The sequence below is a fragment of the Galeopterus variegatus genome, unplaced genomic scaffold (assembly GCF_000696425.1).
Source record: "Galeopterus variegatus unplaced genomic scaffold, G_variegatus-3.0.2 Scaffold590, whole genome shotgun sequence".
Taxonomy (NCBI): domain Eukaryota; kingdom Metazoa; phylum Chordata; class Mammalia; order Dermoptera; family Cynocephalidae; genus Galeopterus; species Galeopterus variegatus.
In genome coordinates, this window is record NW_007726701.1 from 354,641 (window position 1) to 373,913 (window position 19,273).

General features: G+C 45.7%; 1 protein-coding gene across 5 annotated transcripts in view; it reads right to left on the bottom strand.

Annotated features, from left to right (window-relative positions):
- Positions 1 to 851: 851 nt before the first annotated feature.
- The window catches only part of LDB3 (LIM domain binding 3), a 60,833-nt gene continuing 42,411 nt past the window's right edge, over positions 852 to 19,273 (bottom strand). For 2 of the 5 annotated variants that reach the window (XM_008570307.1, XM_008570308.1), the window contains 5 exons: positions 15,272 to 15,692; positions 13,746 to 13,926; positions 13,032 to 13,152; positions 7,980 to 8,095; positions 2,819 to 3,043 (listed from right to left, as the gene is read on the bottom strand). In XM_008570307.1, the coding sequence (XP_008568529.1) occupies positions 2,954 to 3,043; positions 7,980 to 8,095; positions 13,032 to 13,152; positions 13,746 to 13,926; positions 15,272 to 15,692 (929 nt within the window). In that variant the 3' untranslated portion in view covers positions 2,819 to 2,953. Of the gene's footprint in view, positions 3,044 to 7,979; positions 8,096 to 13,031; positions 13,153 to 13,745; positions 13,927 to 15,271; positions 15,693 to 19,273 lie in introns of all 5 variants that reach the window. The other 3 variants (XM_008570312.1, XM_008570310.1, XM_008570309.1) reach the window with 3 other exon arrangements.

Genomic DNA, 19,273 nt, shown 5'->3' on the forward strand with positions numbered 1-19,273 from the left:
ATGCAGAATATTTGTGTTATTCACATATCTTTGTTTAAACAAAGTGATTGAACTGCCATTGAGCAGCAGAGCAAGTGAGTTGTGTTTCTTCTCCATAGGCATTTTGTTTTGTCTCAAATTTTTATTTGTGGCCATATATTAAGCTACTTTGTACATATATCAAGCTACTTTGATGTCACACGAAAAAAAAAAACCTTTACACAGAAAACTTTTTGTGCATCCTTTTTTGGGTTTTATTTTGCTAAAAAGTAGAATTCACACTGGCAAAAAAAAAAAAACATGCAAAATATTTTTTGTGCACACCTCTAACACACTATATTCCACTTCTAAAATCTTACTGAAAAAATAAAATAAAATTCCCAAACAACAGTGCCTAGGCTGAAAGGTTAACATTATAAAAGCTAGATTTCTGACACAAACACTGCAGATAGAAGTCACTCAGTTGCAAAAAGTTAATGTTTATAAATGTTAAATTAATGTCAGCAATGAGTAGACAAGAACTGTAGATCCAAAGTGTACTCCCCATCATGAGCTATTAAAAACTGTGTTTGATGTTGGAGCACGTCTATGATGTTAACTTGAACTAAACACAACCTTAATCCCTACACTATGCCAGACTTACAGACACTGAGTGAACCACACTCAAAACTACCTACCTTTCCTGCTACCTTTTTTCACTTGTTTTGTTTTTTGGTAAATAAAAAAGTCCCTCAGAATCTACACTAGCTCTGAGATGTGGAAAAACCAATTTAATAAAGAACTGTGGTGAAGATATATTTGAGATATTTCACTTTTCTTCTTAATGATCATATACTTTTTAATGATTGTGTGTGTGTGTGTGTGTGTGTGTGTGTGTGTGTGTGTGTGTGTGTGTGTGTGTAACCTTTAAAAAGAGATCTTGGAATTTTAACTCTAGAAAACTTTTCTTTCTTTCCTCGAGACCAATCCCTGATATTTAATAGATTGTTTTTGGAGAAAACCTGCCTAGAACCTTTCTGAACAGTCAGCAAACTCCTTGTCCCTGTATATTTGAACTTTCCAAAAATAACAGAATGCTCCAAGGTACTTGTTTCCAACTCCTGACAAATCTCGAGGCAGTCCCAGAAGATTTACTCTGCCTGGTGCTTTGTAATCACTTTCTCGCCGCACTGAAGGTAAAGAAAAGCCCTGTGCTAGGCACGCTGTTTGTATTGCTCCTCGGTGCTCCCTGGGGAGGCTGGTGGATTCACACTTGGAAAACATATGGGCTTCCTGCTAGGGACACAGCTAGCTGCTTCCTTCTATGTCAGGAAGAAGAGACACTCCTAGGTAGAATAGTGGTTCCCTGGAAACCTCAGTTCTCAGAAGAAAAAGAGTTCTAATGCATTCCTATAAAATATTTCAAGTTTGCAAAGAGAAAATCCAAAACAGGAGTAGGAGAGAGTGGCAGTGAGTTGGAAGAGTGCCTAAATATTGCACTCAAGTGAGAAACATCCACACAAGCTGCCTGCTTCAATGCCGTTTTCAATGAACATAATAACAGTGCTTCCAAAAAGGAAAGAGACTAAATAATTTCCAACCTCAGAAACTAAGCTTCTCTCTTTATCACCAAACAGCTTTAAGATGCTTATCTAACTCAAACTACCACTAATATTGTTAAAGAAGTTTGAAAGCCCAATTCTATTTCAATAAACAGTTAAATGCTAGATCAACTCAGCTCATACACTTTCAAAATATTGGCCAAAATGGCAAATGCGTACACATACTCCATCCTTTCCTTCCAGCAGTCAACATGATTGTGCATAACTGGTGCTGTCTTTAAAGGAGCACACAGAAAGATGGTGCAGATCTGAAGGTAGGAGGTCCTGCCAGCTTACAAGATCTTACTGAGGCTGGCAGAAAGTAAGGTTTCTCTTCCCCACCCAGAGACTGGGCATGTTAGCCTATTCCGCCATCCTTTTCCGACACGGTCTCTCTCTTCTTTTCCACAGGCCACCAGGCCTGTTTGGCACAGCATGGCGGGAGGTGGGGAAGACTTCACAAGTGAGCAGTCACAGTCACAGGTGGGGATGAAATACATGCACAGGACTGGACGCTCATGCTAATGAACCTCGTAAAGCAAAACAAAGGCCAAACACAACCCAGAGTCTTTTTAAAAATTTCCTCTCACACACTGCAAAGCAAAACTGAAACACCCAATTCCACTTTCCCATCACAACTCAAAAAGGAGCTAAGCCTCCTGGAGACACTGGATGGTTTAAACAGAAAGAGGGTAGCTGAAGCGCCCATCTTTACTCAGCTGTCTGCAGTGTGAGCCTGCACCCTTCCTGGAGCCCTGTCAATTGCCCAGTGGCTCCCAGAAGACATCTCTGGATGTCTGGGCTCCCTTCAGAACATGTCAAGTTTGCTTGCAGTCCAAAGTCTGATGTGCAGAGGTAGCTCCATGACGCTAGTAATGGAATAACACTTCCTTTTTTGGTGAGGAAAGCCCAATGGGTCTCAGCTAACAAGCTCTTGGCTATGGCTCTAAAAATACCCTGGAGCCAGTACTGTTTGGCACTCCACTTTGTTTGCCAGAGGAACTCTAAAGAGCTTTGCAGAACACTCTGGATTCTCCATAACTGCTCTGAGCTTTGTCCTTACTCTGGTGACCACAGGGAAGTGTATCACTTTGGGAAAGTTGCTTTTTCTTTTTCACTTTTGAGTTCTCGGAATTCTGTCTTAAATGTTTGAAGTACAATTTCAGTCTTGGATTAATTACTAGCTGGGTTAGAATCTTCATTTGGCTTCTAGTCTGAACTATGCAAATACACAATCTGTGTACAAAAGAAAGGACTAAAATTATACCTCAAAAGGCCTCAATCGCTTCCTCTCTTCTCCCTTTCCCCCTAAAAGAAACATCAGCCTCATTGAATCCTTTGTTGCCAGCAGCAGGAACAGCCTTGGGCGTCTTCTGCACGGACACCCTGGCTCCCTACACGTTGATGGCGTGTGCGTGCTTCTTGCACAGGGGCTTGTCCTTCTTGGAGTAGAACGGCTGCCCCTCCAGATTCACATGGCAGACCTGGGACAGAGAACAGACCAGCATGAGACAGGGCCTTGCAGCCCATGAGGCAGGAGGATGTAAGCCAAATATTTCATGTGCCCCTTTAAGAAAAAGCGCTGTCACATGCAGCCGCAGCCGGGAGAAAAGGCAACAGACTGTTTCTCCCCATTAGGAATTCTTAAGGACTGAAGCAGTGTAAAGGGCTTGAACTATATAAAAATCAATCGTCCCAGAGAAGAATGTGGAATAAAACTCAAATTAATTTAATTAAATTTAAAGGAATGGAGAAAATATACATGATGAAGATGACCAATTTATGCTATCCAAAATTTATGAGGAACCAACACAAGTTCACAAGTCGATATCCACACAGAGGATTAACATCTAAAGAAATACCATTGGTAAACTAACAAACGTGTCAGAAAAGATTATCCTCACTGAGAACAGAATTGAGGTTACCAGAGGTGGGAAAGGGGGATGGGGAGTTAGGAGGAATTGGTAAAGGGCCATAAAAAATGATTACATTGTATAATGCTGAACATACTAATTATTCCCATCTGAGCATCATATATTGCACACAGGTATTGATATTACACTCTATACCCCACAAATATGTACAATTAAAAAATGTTTCAATTAAAAAATAAAATAAAACAAAATGAAATACTGAATGAGACAAAAAAAAAAAAGATTATCCTCACTAATAATTAAAGAAAAAGTAAATTAAAGCCTCCCTGAGCTACCACTAGACACCTATTGATCTCACAAAATAAATAAAACAGAAAACTCAATGGTTTGCCACCTTTAACCTTACATGACTCTAGCCAAAAGTGAAAAAAAAGTAATCAACTAAAAATCAGCAATGCCATATGCATATATTGAAACAACACACTGTACCCTGCAAATACGTACAAATAAATATTTTTTAAAAATCAGCAATGCCAAAAGGGAGTGAGGCCTACTTGTGCACTGCCAGGGCCACGTGAGTGAGCGCAGTGTCCTGGGGGGATGTGGCAACACTGAATGGCAGCATAACAGCATACCCTATAGCCCAGTGATGCCACTTTGTAGAACTTCATCTTGCAGAAACAACTCCATGGAACAAAAAAGCAATACGAGCTCAACTAGAAACTGAAAACTACTAAAAGTTCTCTCACTAGGGAGATGATTAAGTAAATTTTTACGGTGCATTTTTCTAATGGAATGTCACCATGAAAAGAGATAAATCAAATATGGAAAAGTATATGCAGGGAAATATTATATGAAAAAAAGAGACAAAATTACATGATGACATGACAACATATGAATGCATATTGGGGCTGGAGACATCCCAGAAAGAAGGGAACTTACTAATATCTGTTGAGGCTACTCTAAGTCAAGCAGGATGCCAGACACTACACTATCTTGTTTGGTTCTCACAAAACATTATGGCATAGGTACGCCTTTCCCCCATTTCTCAATTGAAAAACTGGGGCTCAGAGAGCCCAAATGTCTTTCTTAAGTCACAGACCTAGTAAGCTGTAGAGCTGGGAGTCCATTTCCAGGTCTATAAGACTCCACTTCTAGGCTAACTTTTTCCACCCCCCATATCAGAGAGGTACTGTGTTTACTTGAAACTGCTCTGGGCTTCTGCGTTTCTACAGAGGCAGTCCTCTGAATTTGTTGGACCACCGATATGCAGGCTGGTCCCTGGGTGGGCAGTATGCCAATATGTCAGAGTCAGTGGGGGAGTCTCATAGGCTGGGATGGGCCCCAGCCTCAGAGAGGGCACTGAGGGGTCCTACTGGGGAGCAGCATTGGGAGCCACATCTGGGATACTAACAGCAGAAGGACAGTGCAGGTGGAGTCCCCACATGTGGGTAGGCATGGGGATAGAGAAATCATCCTCCCAGACTTCATTTTACATGCTTTGGACGTGAGAGATACTGTCTTGCTCTGTTCTCTAGTTGCTCATGTCTGCTGGCTTTGTTTTCCTTTCAAGATTCTAGATTCCATACATACGCACACACACACACACACTCTCACACACACACAAAAAAACAAACAAACAACAACAACAACAACAAAACAAAAAAATCGGGGGGGGGGGAGAGGAAGATATAACAACCACAATTTTTTTTTTGAAGTTCTTACAACAAGAAAATGGAGGGGACACACCTGGGTGGGAGGGGGGAGAGGGAAGAGGGAGGGAGGTTTCGGTGATGGGTCACAATAATCAACTACATTGTATATTGACAAAATAAAAATAAAAATTTAAAAAAAAAAAGATTCTAGATTCCTTGAAGGTGGAGACTTGTTCTGAGGTACTCCTGTACTCCCCCAACTCGAAGAATATTTGATAAACTGAATTAGCCTAAGGAATGTGCTATCCCGAGATTTAACTGATGAAAACAGCACATCAGCTGGGAGAGCTAGTCTGGATCTTCCTTTCTTACTAGGTTGGGTTTTTTCTGTTTTGTTTTTGTTTTTTAAGTTATAGGAAAATGCATGTTCACTAAAAGTGATTTGGAAGTATAAAGCGATAGAAAGAGGCCCAAAAATAATCCCTCAAAGTTTTCTTTTTTTTTTTTTTTAAAAGATGACCGGTAAGGGGATCTTAACCCTTGACTTGGTGTTGTCAGCACCACGCTCACCCAGTGAGCAAACCGGCCATCCCTATATAGGATCCGAACCCGTGGCCTTGGTGTTGTCAGCACCGCACTCTCCCGAGTGAGCCACGGGGCCGGCCCCCCTCAAAGTTTTCTAATCAAAACATTTCTTCCCAAAGAATAGCATCATGTTCCACTTTGTTAATCTTAATGGGGCAGGAAGAGCCACACAGGGCTGGTTTGGAGGAAGACCTAATGACCTCCATGCTGATTCTCCAAATGACAGGATCTGCCTACTATCTTTGGACACATCTGTCGCAGTGATATGGTTCCGTCACACCTGACTAGATGCAATCCTTGGGAACTTATTTGTAATATCAGCCTGAACCACTCCGAGCTTTACTGCTTCTTCTGGTCGCTCTAGGACTTGTACTGTCGTGGCTCAGCTGAACACCGTGGGCTTTTTTTTGACCCATGCTCACCTTTGCCACAGTTCCCTCTCCATACAACACAGACCTTTCATCAGCCTGCCCTTGGATGTCGTGGCTCAGCTGAACACCGTGGGCTTTTTTTTGACCCACGCTCACCTTTGCCACAGTTCCCTCTCCATACAACACAGACCTTTCATCAGCCTGCCCTTGGAAAACAGGATTCTGTGCGACTGTCTTCCTGGACCTTCTCCAAGTCTCTTGGATCCTTCTAGAAGTTGGGTAACCAGACTTGCAGGCAGTGCCTCAGGATCAGACAGGCCATGGCTTGAATGTAAGGGTCAGAGAGCCCTATTCTGTGCCTAGCTGAGCCGTGGCTCTGCAGGAGACAACCCCAAAGCCAGTATATTTACACCACTTCCCTTTGTGGAGGGGATACCCTTATCTACTTAAAGGACCCCAAAAGGCAACTAGAGAATCGGTTCAAAGAGATGGAAAATCACAGTGTTAAGGGGTTGAACTATGTCCTTCCCCCCATTTATATGTTGAAGTCCTAACCCCCAGTATCTCCAGCCTACTTAGTGCAGGGACATAGCAGTGACCTTATTTGGAAATAGAGTCTTTGCAGATATAATTAAGATGTAAGTTAAGATGAGCTCATAGCGGAGTAAGGTGGGCCTTTAATCCAACATGACCCGTGTCCTTATAAGAAGAGGAGGAGCACACCGAGACAGACACACACACACAGAGGGAAGACAGCCGTGTGACTATGGAGGCAGAGATTGGAGTCATGCAGCCGTGAGCCAAGACAGGCCATGGATTGCTGGCAGCCACCAGACATCAGAAGAGAGAGCACAGCCTCCTGTTAGCACCTTGATTTTGGACTTTTGGCCTCTCAAACCGTGAGAGTATAAATTTTAAGCCACCAGTTTGTGGTACTTTGTTATGGCAGCCCTAGCCCACTAAGTCACAGTGGATACTGTATGATGCATCCCATAAATGGAGAGTGGAGACGTGAAGTGCAGAACCAAAACCGTATGGCAGTGAACTTCATGACTAGAGGGGTCCTATATCCTCAGTCTGTAAAAAGTTATTCGTTTAAACTGCACAGATATTTCGTACATTCCTACAATTTACCTTGAGCAAATCTTGTTAAAAAAAATAGTAATAGCACATGAGTTTCCCCAAATAAAGTTTAGTCAGTTATAGATCGACATTACAGGGCTTTAGCCGGGATGACTATTTGCCACCTCTAACTCCATGTCTACACGTCGGTGGGCTCACTATCCCGTCCCCACCCCAACCCAAAGCCTTTGGAAGGAAAATGCCAATCTCCTAGTAAATGTGACTTGGCTGTTCAACAGAAATGAATTACACATGGTTAATAGTTAATCTAGGGCTTACCTCCTGGCAGCTACATATCAAGAACAGGACCACATAGGAAAATAAAATCGTACTCCATCTTGCTTTCTACAGTTTCTATCAAGAGAAACTTTATCTCTGCTTTTAGGATTAGTCAATAAACTCCAACCCAGTGTTCATGGTGGCAATCTGGGAGAAAACTCTCAAATCACTTCATTGTATCTGAAGCAATATACAACCATAGGAGGCCACCTGCCCTTTTTTTAAATCCAAACGTCATCCGTTTCTCCTGTCTAGTGAGAGCAAGCTGGTGAGACAAACCGCTGTTTTGCCAAATCCTGGGACTCTTTGCTGTCTTTAATGAAATGGAAAGTAACAAAGTCATACTGGTTCATAAATAGCTATTAGTAATAAAACTGTGACATATCAAGGCATCACGGTTTTGCCAGCTTTTAAAAACCACCGGAACATGACAACGCTGGAGTTGCAAGGGATGTAGAGGGTTGGGCATCTGGCCCCCACTTGCTCCCTCCTGCCCCCCTCTCAGAAAGTCAGAACCCCAGGCTAAAAACATACTGCGCAAATGAAGCAGGTGTCATGCCAGGTATGTCCCAGGGCTTCAATAAACTTGTCACCAGCTTCCACAGGGAAATCGCAGCCATGACACTTGGTGCTGAACAGGTTGACGTAGTCTGAAATGAAAGGCAGAGTGAACACCAGGCAGCCAGGCAGGCAAGGAGGAGCATCCTGGCCACATCAACCCAACGCCAGGATAACCCCCCAAAATCATTGGGCTGGGGGACAGTAGGTAAAATCTAATTAAGTGTTCGTCATCTCATAGACAAAGCATTCAGTTTTTTCCCCCCCTTTTCCCAATAATTTGTGCTGATGTTGTATAGGCTCAAGCTTAGTCACCACCTTGTGCTGGTTTGATTTGCAAACACTTTCTGGAATTGTTATCAACCTTCTGCAGGGTGATCGTCCCCTCCTCCTCTGTCACCTCTGATAGCCCAAACAGATCAATCCCCCAAACTGAAGAAAATCCACATTTCCCAACAACTATGCTTATTTTGGAAAACCGAGGGTCCTTAACATTTTTAAGAGTTACAGAATATTCTTTGCTTGGCTATTCTTCTGTCATTGAACATTTATGTTGACAACAAATTTTCACTACTGTGAACAGTATTTGAGTTACTTTATTGGGGCATGTCCTCCTTCCCACATCCCCAAGGAGATAATACTAATAAATATTATTTGTATAATGATTTGCAGTTTACCAAGCCTTTTCACATAGATGGTATTATTCACAAGTACCTCAGCACCTTAGTTTTCTTTGTAATCCCAGCACAAGGCCTGGCACATCATCAATACCCAACACATAGGTAGTGAATGAATGAATCAATTGATCAGTATATCAATAAATGAACCTAATTTTCACAACATCCCTCAGATCTTCTTTTTATTTTATTTTATTTTATTTTACTATTGTTTTGTTTTGTGGCTGAATAAACTGAGACTTAAAAAGGGGAAGGGCCCAGCCAGAGTCCCATGGCTGAGGCACGGTGGGTCAGGTCCTGCTCCTTCACACAGCAGCTGTCCTGCCTGGGCCACAAGGGCAGCAGTTCTACCACACTCACCCTTCAAGAGTCTTCTAGAAAAGCTCAGTCCCCTTTAAGAAGCCTTCATCCCCCCAAAAGTGTCCTTGTCTCTCCACAGCTCTGCCACGCTTGGCTTTTTAAATTTTATTTATTTATGTGTTTATTTATTTATTGTTGTTTGCTGGCCAGTACAGGGATTGAAGCCTGGTCCTTGGTGTTATCAGCACCATGCTCTAACTAAACTGAGCTAACTGGCCAGCACAGTTGGCTTCTTCTTACAGTGAATCCCTGCCCATCTCCTTGTGGACAGTACGTCTGTTCGTTGTCTCAGACCACAGACTAAAAGGCAGTGTGCTGTGGGGTTCACAAACCTGGTCTCTGAAGAAAGAAAGAGCTGGGTTCCAATCCCAGCTCTAGTAAGGAATTGTCCAAACCTGGGGCAAGTCACTTACCTTCTCAGGGCCTCAACTTTCTCATCTATATATGGGAGTAATTACAGTACCAAATTCATGGGGTGGTTGAACCATTTAAATAAGTAAATGAAGTATTCAGCATGAACACTCAAAAGTGCTGGCTCTTACTTTGAAAGTCTTCATAAAGAAGGGAGAGAAGGAACCATGATTTGAGTGTCTACCATGTTTCTTATTTAATCCTCATGGCAGCTCTATGAAGAGATAATATTCTCATTTCATTTATTAATTTATTTTTTGGGGGGATCAAACTGACCAGTAACAGGGATCAAACCCTGGACCTCTGTGTTATTAACACCGTGCTCTAACCAACTGAGCTAACCGGCCATCCCTAATGTTTGCATTTTAAAGACAAAGAAACAAACTGGAGAGCTTCCATCACACAAGGAGCAACACCAGGCTTGACGGACTCCAGAGTTCTTCCTCCTTCCATGACGTCATGCTGTCTCCAGTTCCTTATCTGTCTGCCATTAAGCTTTGATAAGCTACACTTATCTCTTGCATATTTTTTCCAAGGTATGCCTTTCCCTTTTGTGCTTAATTATAGTTTATCGTGTAAATGCTTTTATAGATCACAGTCCATCAATTTTGTCTCTGGCAGAATAATTTCTTTACTATGCTGAAATTTATCGCCCCACCAGAGCTAAGAAAACATTATTCTGCTTCCTTTAGAAAGTTTTGGCAGGTTTGTGTGCACTCTGTGCTCTGTGGGAACTTACTAGTGTCGGGTATAGGCTAACCCATCTCCACGTGAGGGCTAACCCTGCACCCCACTCTGACTTTGCTCTCACCACTCCCGGTGGGTCTCCAGGTGCCCTGGACTCTCTCTTACCCCTCCATGCCTCTGTATAAACCAGGTCCTGGGCTTGGAAAACCCTCCCCATTTTCTCTACTCGAATCTCTGCAGTCCTTTGGGCCAGGCTTTCCTTCTGCGAAGTCTTCATTCCGCACCCAACCAAGAAAGATAAGATGACCTTCCTGAGGGCTTCCCTGGGCTTCGCTCCTTCATCCATGCATTCACCCACCCTTTCACTCCTTCATTCATCACCTCTTGTGTGTCCATGTACATGATGATGGGGTTACTTGAGGTTTTTGAGGGCAGAGACCGTGCCACGCTCACCTCTATGCTTAGCACCTTCCACAAGGACTGGCACAGAGTATACACGTATGATGGATAAATGATGAATTGACAAAGAAGTGGTTCAAACAACCTTATCAAACAGTGACTCCTCCTGTTGGTTTTTCACAGACTAAGCTCTTAACAGTGGCTTGAATCCTTTTCTGGAATGTCTAGTCTTTTTTTTTTTTCCTTTTTGTCTTTTTTACTGACCGGTAACGGGATCACAACCCTTGGTGTCACGCCCGCCCCGCGCTCACCCAGTGTGCGGGAACCGGTCTCCACATGGGATCCGAACCTTTGGCGGGAGCGCCTCTGCACTCTCCAGTGCACCACCGGGGAGGCCCTGGAATGTCTAGTCTTTTTTTTTTTTCCTTTTTGTCTTTTTTACTGACCGGTAACGGGATCACAACCCTTGGTGTCACGCCCGCACCGCGCTCACCCAGTGTGCGGGAACCGGTCTCCACATGGGATCCGAACCTTTGGCGGGAGCGCCTCTGCACTCTCCAGTGCACCACCGGGGCGGCCCTGGAATGTCTAGTCTTACCTGCTGACAGGGTTTTCTGTTTTAAACTTGATTCTGTATGATTTGGAGAATTGCTACTTTGTTTTAAAATTTGGTAGCATGAGTCTGTCTCTAATCATTTTTTAAAAAGTTGGCAATTTTCGGGCTGGCCCGTGGCTCACTCGGGAGAGTGCGGTGCTGATAACACCAAGGCCCCGGGTTCGGATCTCATATAGGGATGGCCAGTTCGCTCACTGGCTGAGCGTGGTGCTGACAACACCAAGTCGAGGGTTAAGATCCCCTTACCGGTCATCTTTAAAAAAAAAAAAAAAAAAGTTGGCAATTTTCCTCATTTATTCTATACAAGGAGAATGTCACAGGTATAGAATTAAGTTTGTACGTGGGCCTTTCCCACCAGGAGCATAATCTATCTCCTTGTTTATTTATTCCCTTCTTTATTTCTCCCTTTAAGTCTTTCTAATTTTCTTTGACTAACTCTCTTATGTCCCAAATCAAATTAAAATCCTTGCATTTAATGGCTTCTGTTGTTATTGTAAAAGAATTTCCATCCATCATATCACTGATGCTCTGTGTTGAAAAAGGGCTTAGTGATTTTCTAGAGCAATGGTTCTCAAACTGTAGACTCACATGGAGGGTTTATTAAAACACAGATGGCTGGGCTCGACTCCCAGAATTTCTGATTCACCAGATATGGGTGGGGCCTGAAGATCTGTATTTCTAACAAGTTCTAAGATGATGTTGATGCTGCTGGCCCTGGGACCACACTTGGAGAAATGTTTCTGATTCCCAAACCTAACTGAATATCAGAATCACCCGGGTAGGATGGGGCACCTCATGAAATTCTGCCTCTGTAAGTCTGGGAATTTAACTTGTCTTTAATTTTAAAGCTCCCCAGATGATTGTGATGCCCTGCCAGGCTTGGGAATTGCTAAGGTGCAGGTTTGTCTGTGAGGGGCTGACTCTCCCACCTCTCTTATTTATATGTAGATCTTAGATAAAAGTGTCAGCTCATTGTTGCAGCCAACTGAAGTCTTTCTGAGTCTGGACTCTGTCATTCTGGCTCAATCTGCAAATTTGACAGGACTCTCTTCTGTGTCTTCTAAGTTGTTGATAAAAATGATGACAAGACACCACAATGAGATATTACCTCACACCCACTAGGATGCCTACTATTAAAAAAAAAAGATGATAATAAGTGTGGGTGGAGATGTGGAGAAATTGGAACCCTGTTGGTTGGATTATAAAATGGTGCAACTGCTAGGGGAAAAAGTATGGAGATTCCTTAAAAAATAAAAAATACAAGGGTACTTAAAAAGTTCATGGAAAAATAGAATTAAAAGATAATACAAATATTCCATGAACTTTTTGCAGTATCCTAATAGAACTACCATATGATCCAGCAATCCCACTTGTGGATATATACCCCAAAAAACCAAAAGCACAGTCTTGAAAATTTATTTGCACACCCACGTGCAAATAAATAGCAGCATTATTCACAATAGCCAAGAGGCAGAAGCAACACAAGCATCCATCGGTGGAAGAAGGGACAAACAAAATGTGGAATATACATACAATGGAATATTATTCAGCCTTAAAAAGAAAGGATCTAACTAAATGGGCATTTGTGTAATGTTAGCACGATTCTGCCATTAAAAACAAAAACAGTGCTGGCTGGTTAGCTTAGCTAGTTATAGCGCGGTGTTATAACACCAAGGTCAAGGGTTCGGATCCCCTTACTGGCCAGTTGTCAAAAACAAAACAAAGCAAAACAACAACAAAAGAAACCAAACTCTCCTTCTAGAAACAAAGGCCTCCTGGTGGTCAGGTGTAAATGGACATAGGCAGGAGTTAGTTCTCTGTGCCTGCTCCTTCCTCCAGACTCAAGGGCCTCCCCACATCATGTTGCAGCGTTCCTACCTTTTTCGCAGTAGGGCTCCCCGTCCTCCATGTGGAAGAGGCTGTTCCCAAAGGGCTTCTTGCAGGCCGCACAGACGAAGCAGGTGGTGTGCCATGTCTGTCTCAGGGCATGCATCACTTCCTGGGGGAAAGAGCCTGAGCTCAGAACAGAAGGGTACGGGGGAGAGAGGGAGCTGAGCTTGACTACCCCACTGGGCTCCGGCCACTGCCTGAGCATCCCATAAGGAACAGGGCAGAAGAGCCCAGGACGCAGGCCTTGGACATGTCAAGGAAAGGCCCGGGAGTGGCAGAGGAAGGAGTTGCTGGGTGCCAGGTTCTACGCATGCTTACATAAGCCATGATGCTTAATCTTCCCATTACACCTGGGAGGGAGACACTGCTTATTACTGCCATTTTACCAAAAGGGCACTGAGGGTCAAGGCCACATGCAGGTGAGTGGTGAGGTCAGGCTATGAAGCAATAACTTGTTTGCAGAAGTTCTGCCACCACTTCATGCTGTGTGGCACAAATATATAATCATCTCTTGCTTCAAGTTCATTTGCTCCCTAATTCATTGGTGGCAAACCAACTCCCTTCTAGGATAGAAATGGAGTTGCTTTTTCTCCGTTTCCAGCAATTTCTTGGCATCCTAATGGCAAGGCAAAATCTTGGGGGCGAGGGAGAGGTTGCTCAGGGCTAGGAAAAGACAGGGTCAGAGGAGAGCTGCCCACTTACCCCCATGATTTTGGTGTTGCACTTGGCACAGAGTGGAGCAAAGAACTGCTCATAACACCGCTCGCAGTAAACATTGTTCTGCTCCTCCACAAAGCACATGTCTGCCAGGGAGGTCTTGCAGTAGGCACAGTTGAACTCCTCTGGGTGCCAGGAGCGGCCCATGGCTACTAGAAAAGGGCCCCTGGAGAAGCAGAGAACAGCATCTACTAAGGCAGACTCCCATACTTGGAACCAGGTATTTCAGGAACCCCAACAAGGTTCATACTTTTACCCAATAACCCTGACTTTTGGGACTGTTCTAATGAAATGATGTAAAATTCAGAGAAAGCTCCATGCTGAAAGGTGTTCATTGCTGCATCACTTATATAAAGAGAATTGGGAAGCAACCCAAACGTCCACCAGTAGGGGACTGGGTAAGCATATTTTCTTTTCCTTTTAGGAATTTACTTTTTAACTGAAATGTATTGGTTGTACGTATTTATGAGGTACAGAGTTATATTTTAATACATGAACACAATGTATAACGATCAAATTCATCATCACAAAACTTGGTCATTTGGGGTAAGCATCTTATGGAACTCAGTTGACTGTGACAATTATGAGTAATGCTGATGGCGCCAGTGGTTAACCTACGCGCTTACTCTGTACCAGGCACTGTTCAGGAAGAATTTTGCATTTCTTAACCTGTTGAATTCTCACAACAATCCCATGGTGTATGCACTATTACAATGCCCATTTTCAGATAAGAATACTGAGGCACAGAGAGGTTAGGTAATGTGTTCACGGCCATAAGGCCAGAACTGATAGACCCAGGATACAATCCTAGGTAGTCTTGTTCTGGATTAGTAGTCGGAACAGTGGTACCACGAGGAAATTTTTTGAATTCTAATTTTTATTTTTCTGTGTTTTCTAATTCTCTAATGAGAATATGTTACTTTGTTTTTAAATAAAAGTGTATTTTTCATGTGTATAAGTTCACACCACACACACACATGCGCACACGCACACTCCGTATTTGAAGCACACCACCCACGATCCCTGGCTTCTAAACGTGAAATGACTTGCTTTCATTTACATGTGGCAGATGCCACCAAAGCCCTGAGAAGCACAGGCCTGTCCATGGGAAGACCCAGAAGCAACCCTAAAGGAAAGCTGGGTCAAAACCTACACTGTCAGCCGGCTTGCAACATGCCCAATAAGCCTACTGACAACAAGACTGGTGATTCCCAGAACCCAGCCTTAGCCCAAGGGGGAGCTCCTGGCATTGGGCACCGTGCTGGGAGCTTCACCCACTTACCTCATGGAATCCTCCCAACTCCCCGGGGAAGTGGGTGCCACACAGGTATGGAAGCTAAAGCTCAAAGACGGTCAGACCCGATGGCAAGCCAGAGCAACCTGGGGCTGCCCTGCATGTAGCTTTCTCCCTACTGCACCTTGCCCCAGGTGCCCCCTCCCTGCAGGTCTCAGATTACAGGTAGGCACCCACGCCCCCACCCTCCCAGCACAGGGGCACAGCTGGACCATACCGGATGACACTGTTGCAGTGGCCGCAGAGTGGAGTCCGGCTGCTGGCTGGGAAGCGCTCAGCCCTCTGGACGGTGCCCCTGGCAAGCGGGGACACCTGGGAACCTGTCGGGGTGTAGGCCGGGGCTCCTCGGTGCAGGGTCTGCTTGCTGATGGAGGTGGTGCTCTTGCCAGGGGCAAACTTCTGGGAGAAGCTGTCATCTGTTACCCAGGGGGGACGGCTGGCAGGCTCAGCAGGGCCCCCACTATAGGACGCTGAGGGTGCAGGGTTATAGTTTGGGGCAGGGGAGGGGGCATAGGCTGGTGCTGGGGAGGGAGAGTAGGTGGGGGCAGGAGAGGGGGTGTAGGTAGGAGCTGGTGAGGGGGTGTAGGGAGTTGAACTGTAATTGGCTCCTGGGGAAGGGCTGTAGGTAGATGCAGGCACTGTAAGCCAAAAATAGCCAAAGAAAAACGTGTTAGAAATGCATTCCCCCAAGTTCCCCCACCCCACCCCACCCCCGTCAGAGAATTGCAAAAGGTGGCTTTGTGGCTTTACTGTCAATTCCATTGTAGCAGTACAATCCCGTTTTTTTATGGGAGACACATTCCTGAACTTCTTGATGCCCCAGATTTTAATTTGCAGCAGGGAGCCCAGGAAGATAAAGAGCAAGCCCAGCAGAGCCCTCCAGAGCTTGGATGGGCTGGGAAAGGGATACAGCTATAAATAGCTGCAGCTGTGCAGGGTGGGGCTCCGCCAGGCCTTGGCTGCCAAGGCCTGCATAAGCGGGGTGGGGGTGTGTGTGTGCCTGGGCCAGGAAGAGGGTGTGGGTGGGAGTGGGTCAGCTGGGCCTGGACTGGAGGGTGCTTTCAGCTTTACATTGACCGGTGATTTGACATCCGCAGCGCTTCAATCGGTATGTGGCATGTGTCTGCAGCACCTGGATCTAGTCCAGCCTTAGGACAAAACGGATGACCGGCAGCTGGGTTTTCAGGTTCGGATTTCAGGTTTAGCTACTATAGCTTTCTTGAAAAACTGCTTGGCTTGATTTGTATTAAGGGGAAATTCCATCTCGGTTTGATTGGGGTGGGGGTCTTGAATGAGTCATTCAGAGCAAGCGTGGGCAGAGAAGATGGGGCGCCCTGTTCCCCCACATCACTTTGGTGGAAACAGTGTGTTTGAGTGACTGTCTAGGGGTTAGCAAGGAAGTCAGAGCATATGGAAGAGAATGGGCCGCCGCACTTCTGGAATCCCCTCCGCCAGTTCCCTGAGAGCAGAAAAACTTTTGGGGCTCATGACACAGAAAGTATTTCAGCTGCTTACTCAACACCCTCTCAGGCCTGGGCCTTCAAAACCCAGTCAGGCCAGACCCAGCTGTGTCCTGCACACACCATCCAGCTGGCCTCCTCTTCCAGCCAGGGAGGTTCCAGAAGCCTCGCCTCAGCTCACAGTCTACAGTATGGAAATAGACCTTATTCCCCCACCCCAGGAAGCATGTCTGGGCAGCCTCCCTCCTCATTCTGGAGTTCGTCCTGGGTGGGATGGACTGTGCTGAGGTAGCTCTCAATGGGCCCCAGAGTGGAGAGGAAGGTCTTTCTCGGGGCTCAGGACCCTGGCCTTGCGACGTGGTTCCCCTGGGCCACCTTGCGTGGCCTGTGGCCTGCTGCTCCAACTCTGCTCCTTGTACTCCCAGATGACCTGCCCTTCAGAGCTGGGTAACATGGAAATCCCTGTGCTGGGGTGGGTAGGGACCAAGCCTCTGTTATTGGAGATTGATGCAGTAAAACCCTTCACAGCCCTGCCCTGGAGCCATCCTGCCAGCTTCCAAAGGTGAAACCTTCTCCATAAGGAATCTTCCTCCCACTTGCTAAGGGGGTGGATTAGGTACATTAACAGATCATCTGAGTCAGTCAGCACATTATCCCCCCAGTACACTGGAGGTCACTGAGGCTCAGACAGAACCAGCAAGTGGCACAGTGAGTCTCCAAAACCATTCTTCCTATCACCCCAAGCTGCCACTGTAAAAAACATGAGTCCAATTTCCAGAAAATTTGGGTGCACCATGTCATTGAGGAGTCATTTTCAACATGGAGGAGACCCCATGCTCTGGCATGTAGCACAGTCACCAAGAACCCTAACTTCAAGTCTCAGCTCTACTCCATCTTGGCTGTGTGTCCTGGGGCAAATTCCTTAGCCTCTCTGGGCCTCAGTTTCCTCATCTACAAGTGGCAATCATAATTCTTAGTATCTCACAGATTATTATGTGGACTGAGGGAAGGTAAGAAATATAATGTGCTTAGCCTAGTACCTGGCACAGCGTGTCACTCAATGTGGGGGAGGATGGGAAGAATGGTGGCACCTGGGTCTCAGGAGCAGGTTGTACTGTCAGCTCACCTGGGGAAGCCAAACTGTGGGGAAGGGAGGAAGGGGGAGATGTGACACCCTGAAGTCAGATAACCTGGGACTGAGTCCATTCACTGACGGTACAATGCGTGACATCCCTGCCTACCTCACAGGGTGTGTGGGGGCCTACTGGAGTGACATAGTGCATGCATTTCATAAATGTGTAAAGCCCAAATTTGAGATGTTGTCACCCTCCCTAATAACCTTGCATAGGTTCCTAGTTCCCGGGAACAGAGGGTCTCAAAATACCGGGGGCAAAGGGGATTCCAGGAATGCCACCAGGGAGGGGAAGTGGGAAGAGGTGACCTAGCAGAACTTCAGAGCAGCTTCATTCCTCCCTGTTATACATAAGGGGGTTCTTTGCAAGATTTCATTTCCTTTATTTTTTTGTAAAGCACAGTTCTCTGCTAAAAGGGATGAAGAAAAGCCCTAATCCCCTGCGGTTCAATCCATAGCCCTGTGAGGCCGTTGAGCACTTGAAATGGGGTTAGTCCCAACTGAGAAATGCTATACACACACCAGATTTTGAAGAATCACTTCAAGAAAAGAATGTAATACATCGCATTAATAACTATTTTATATTGATTATACGTTGAAATGATATTTTGAACGGGTCGAATAAAATATATTAAAGTTAATTTCACCTGTTTTCTTTTACTTTATAAAAATTAACTACTAGAAAATTTCGTTCTATGGGCCGAAAATTTCGTTCTATGGATGAGGGTGCTGCCCTCATCCAAACAGTGGCTACCCAGTATCACCTGCTTCCACATGCCAGGCTCTTCATGTGGTTTATTTCTGTAATGCTCGCTGCAATCCAATGAGGCAGATGATATTTGCAAGCCCATTTTACAGATGAGGAATTGAGGCTTGGAGGACTTCAATGGCTACCTCAAAGTCATAGAGCTAGTGAGCTGCCCAGCTGAACCTGAAGCTCGGGCAGCCTGACTCCAGATCCTCTACCTACACACTCCCCAAGACGGCAAAACGGGCATTCAGCAGGCCCCTTCCAAATAAATCAGGTCCTTGCCCACCTTCCCCGCTTCTTCCAGCAACCTAACGCTATTCCCTCTGCTTGAAGTCTCTTCCCTCCACCGGAAGGCCTTCCGGACTCTCATCCACCCCCTTTTCTAACCCCCCACAACACAAGGGTCTCACAGAAGCAGGCTGGAATCTGGACCCGAGTTTGGCTACTCCCCAGCCGGCCGGGGCTGCGCCCATCCAGAGAAGGGCCCTTCCCTTCCCCGGTGGCCCGGCAGCTCTCCTCCCCACCGCGAGCCCCACGCCTAGCCGGGGACAGAGGGGGCAGGCGGCGGCTCCTTCCCGGTCCCCTTCGCTCTGCGCCCTTCGGCCTGGCTCTCGCCGTGCCGGGAGAGAGAGACCTGACACCCCGTCTCGGAGCCCCGGGGCTGTTGCTATTCCTGCGTGACGGAATGAAGCCGGTCCAAATTAGAAGGTGATATTTCATCTCTAATTGGCAAGTTCAAAAGGCCCCTATCGCACTCGGGGCCCGGGGAATGTGTCATTAAACAAGGTGATCTCTGACTCACTGCAGGCCGGGTCGGCTCTCCGTGAGCGCCCGGCCGCCGCCCAGCCCGCGGGCCGACGTGGCCGTCCCCGGCCC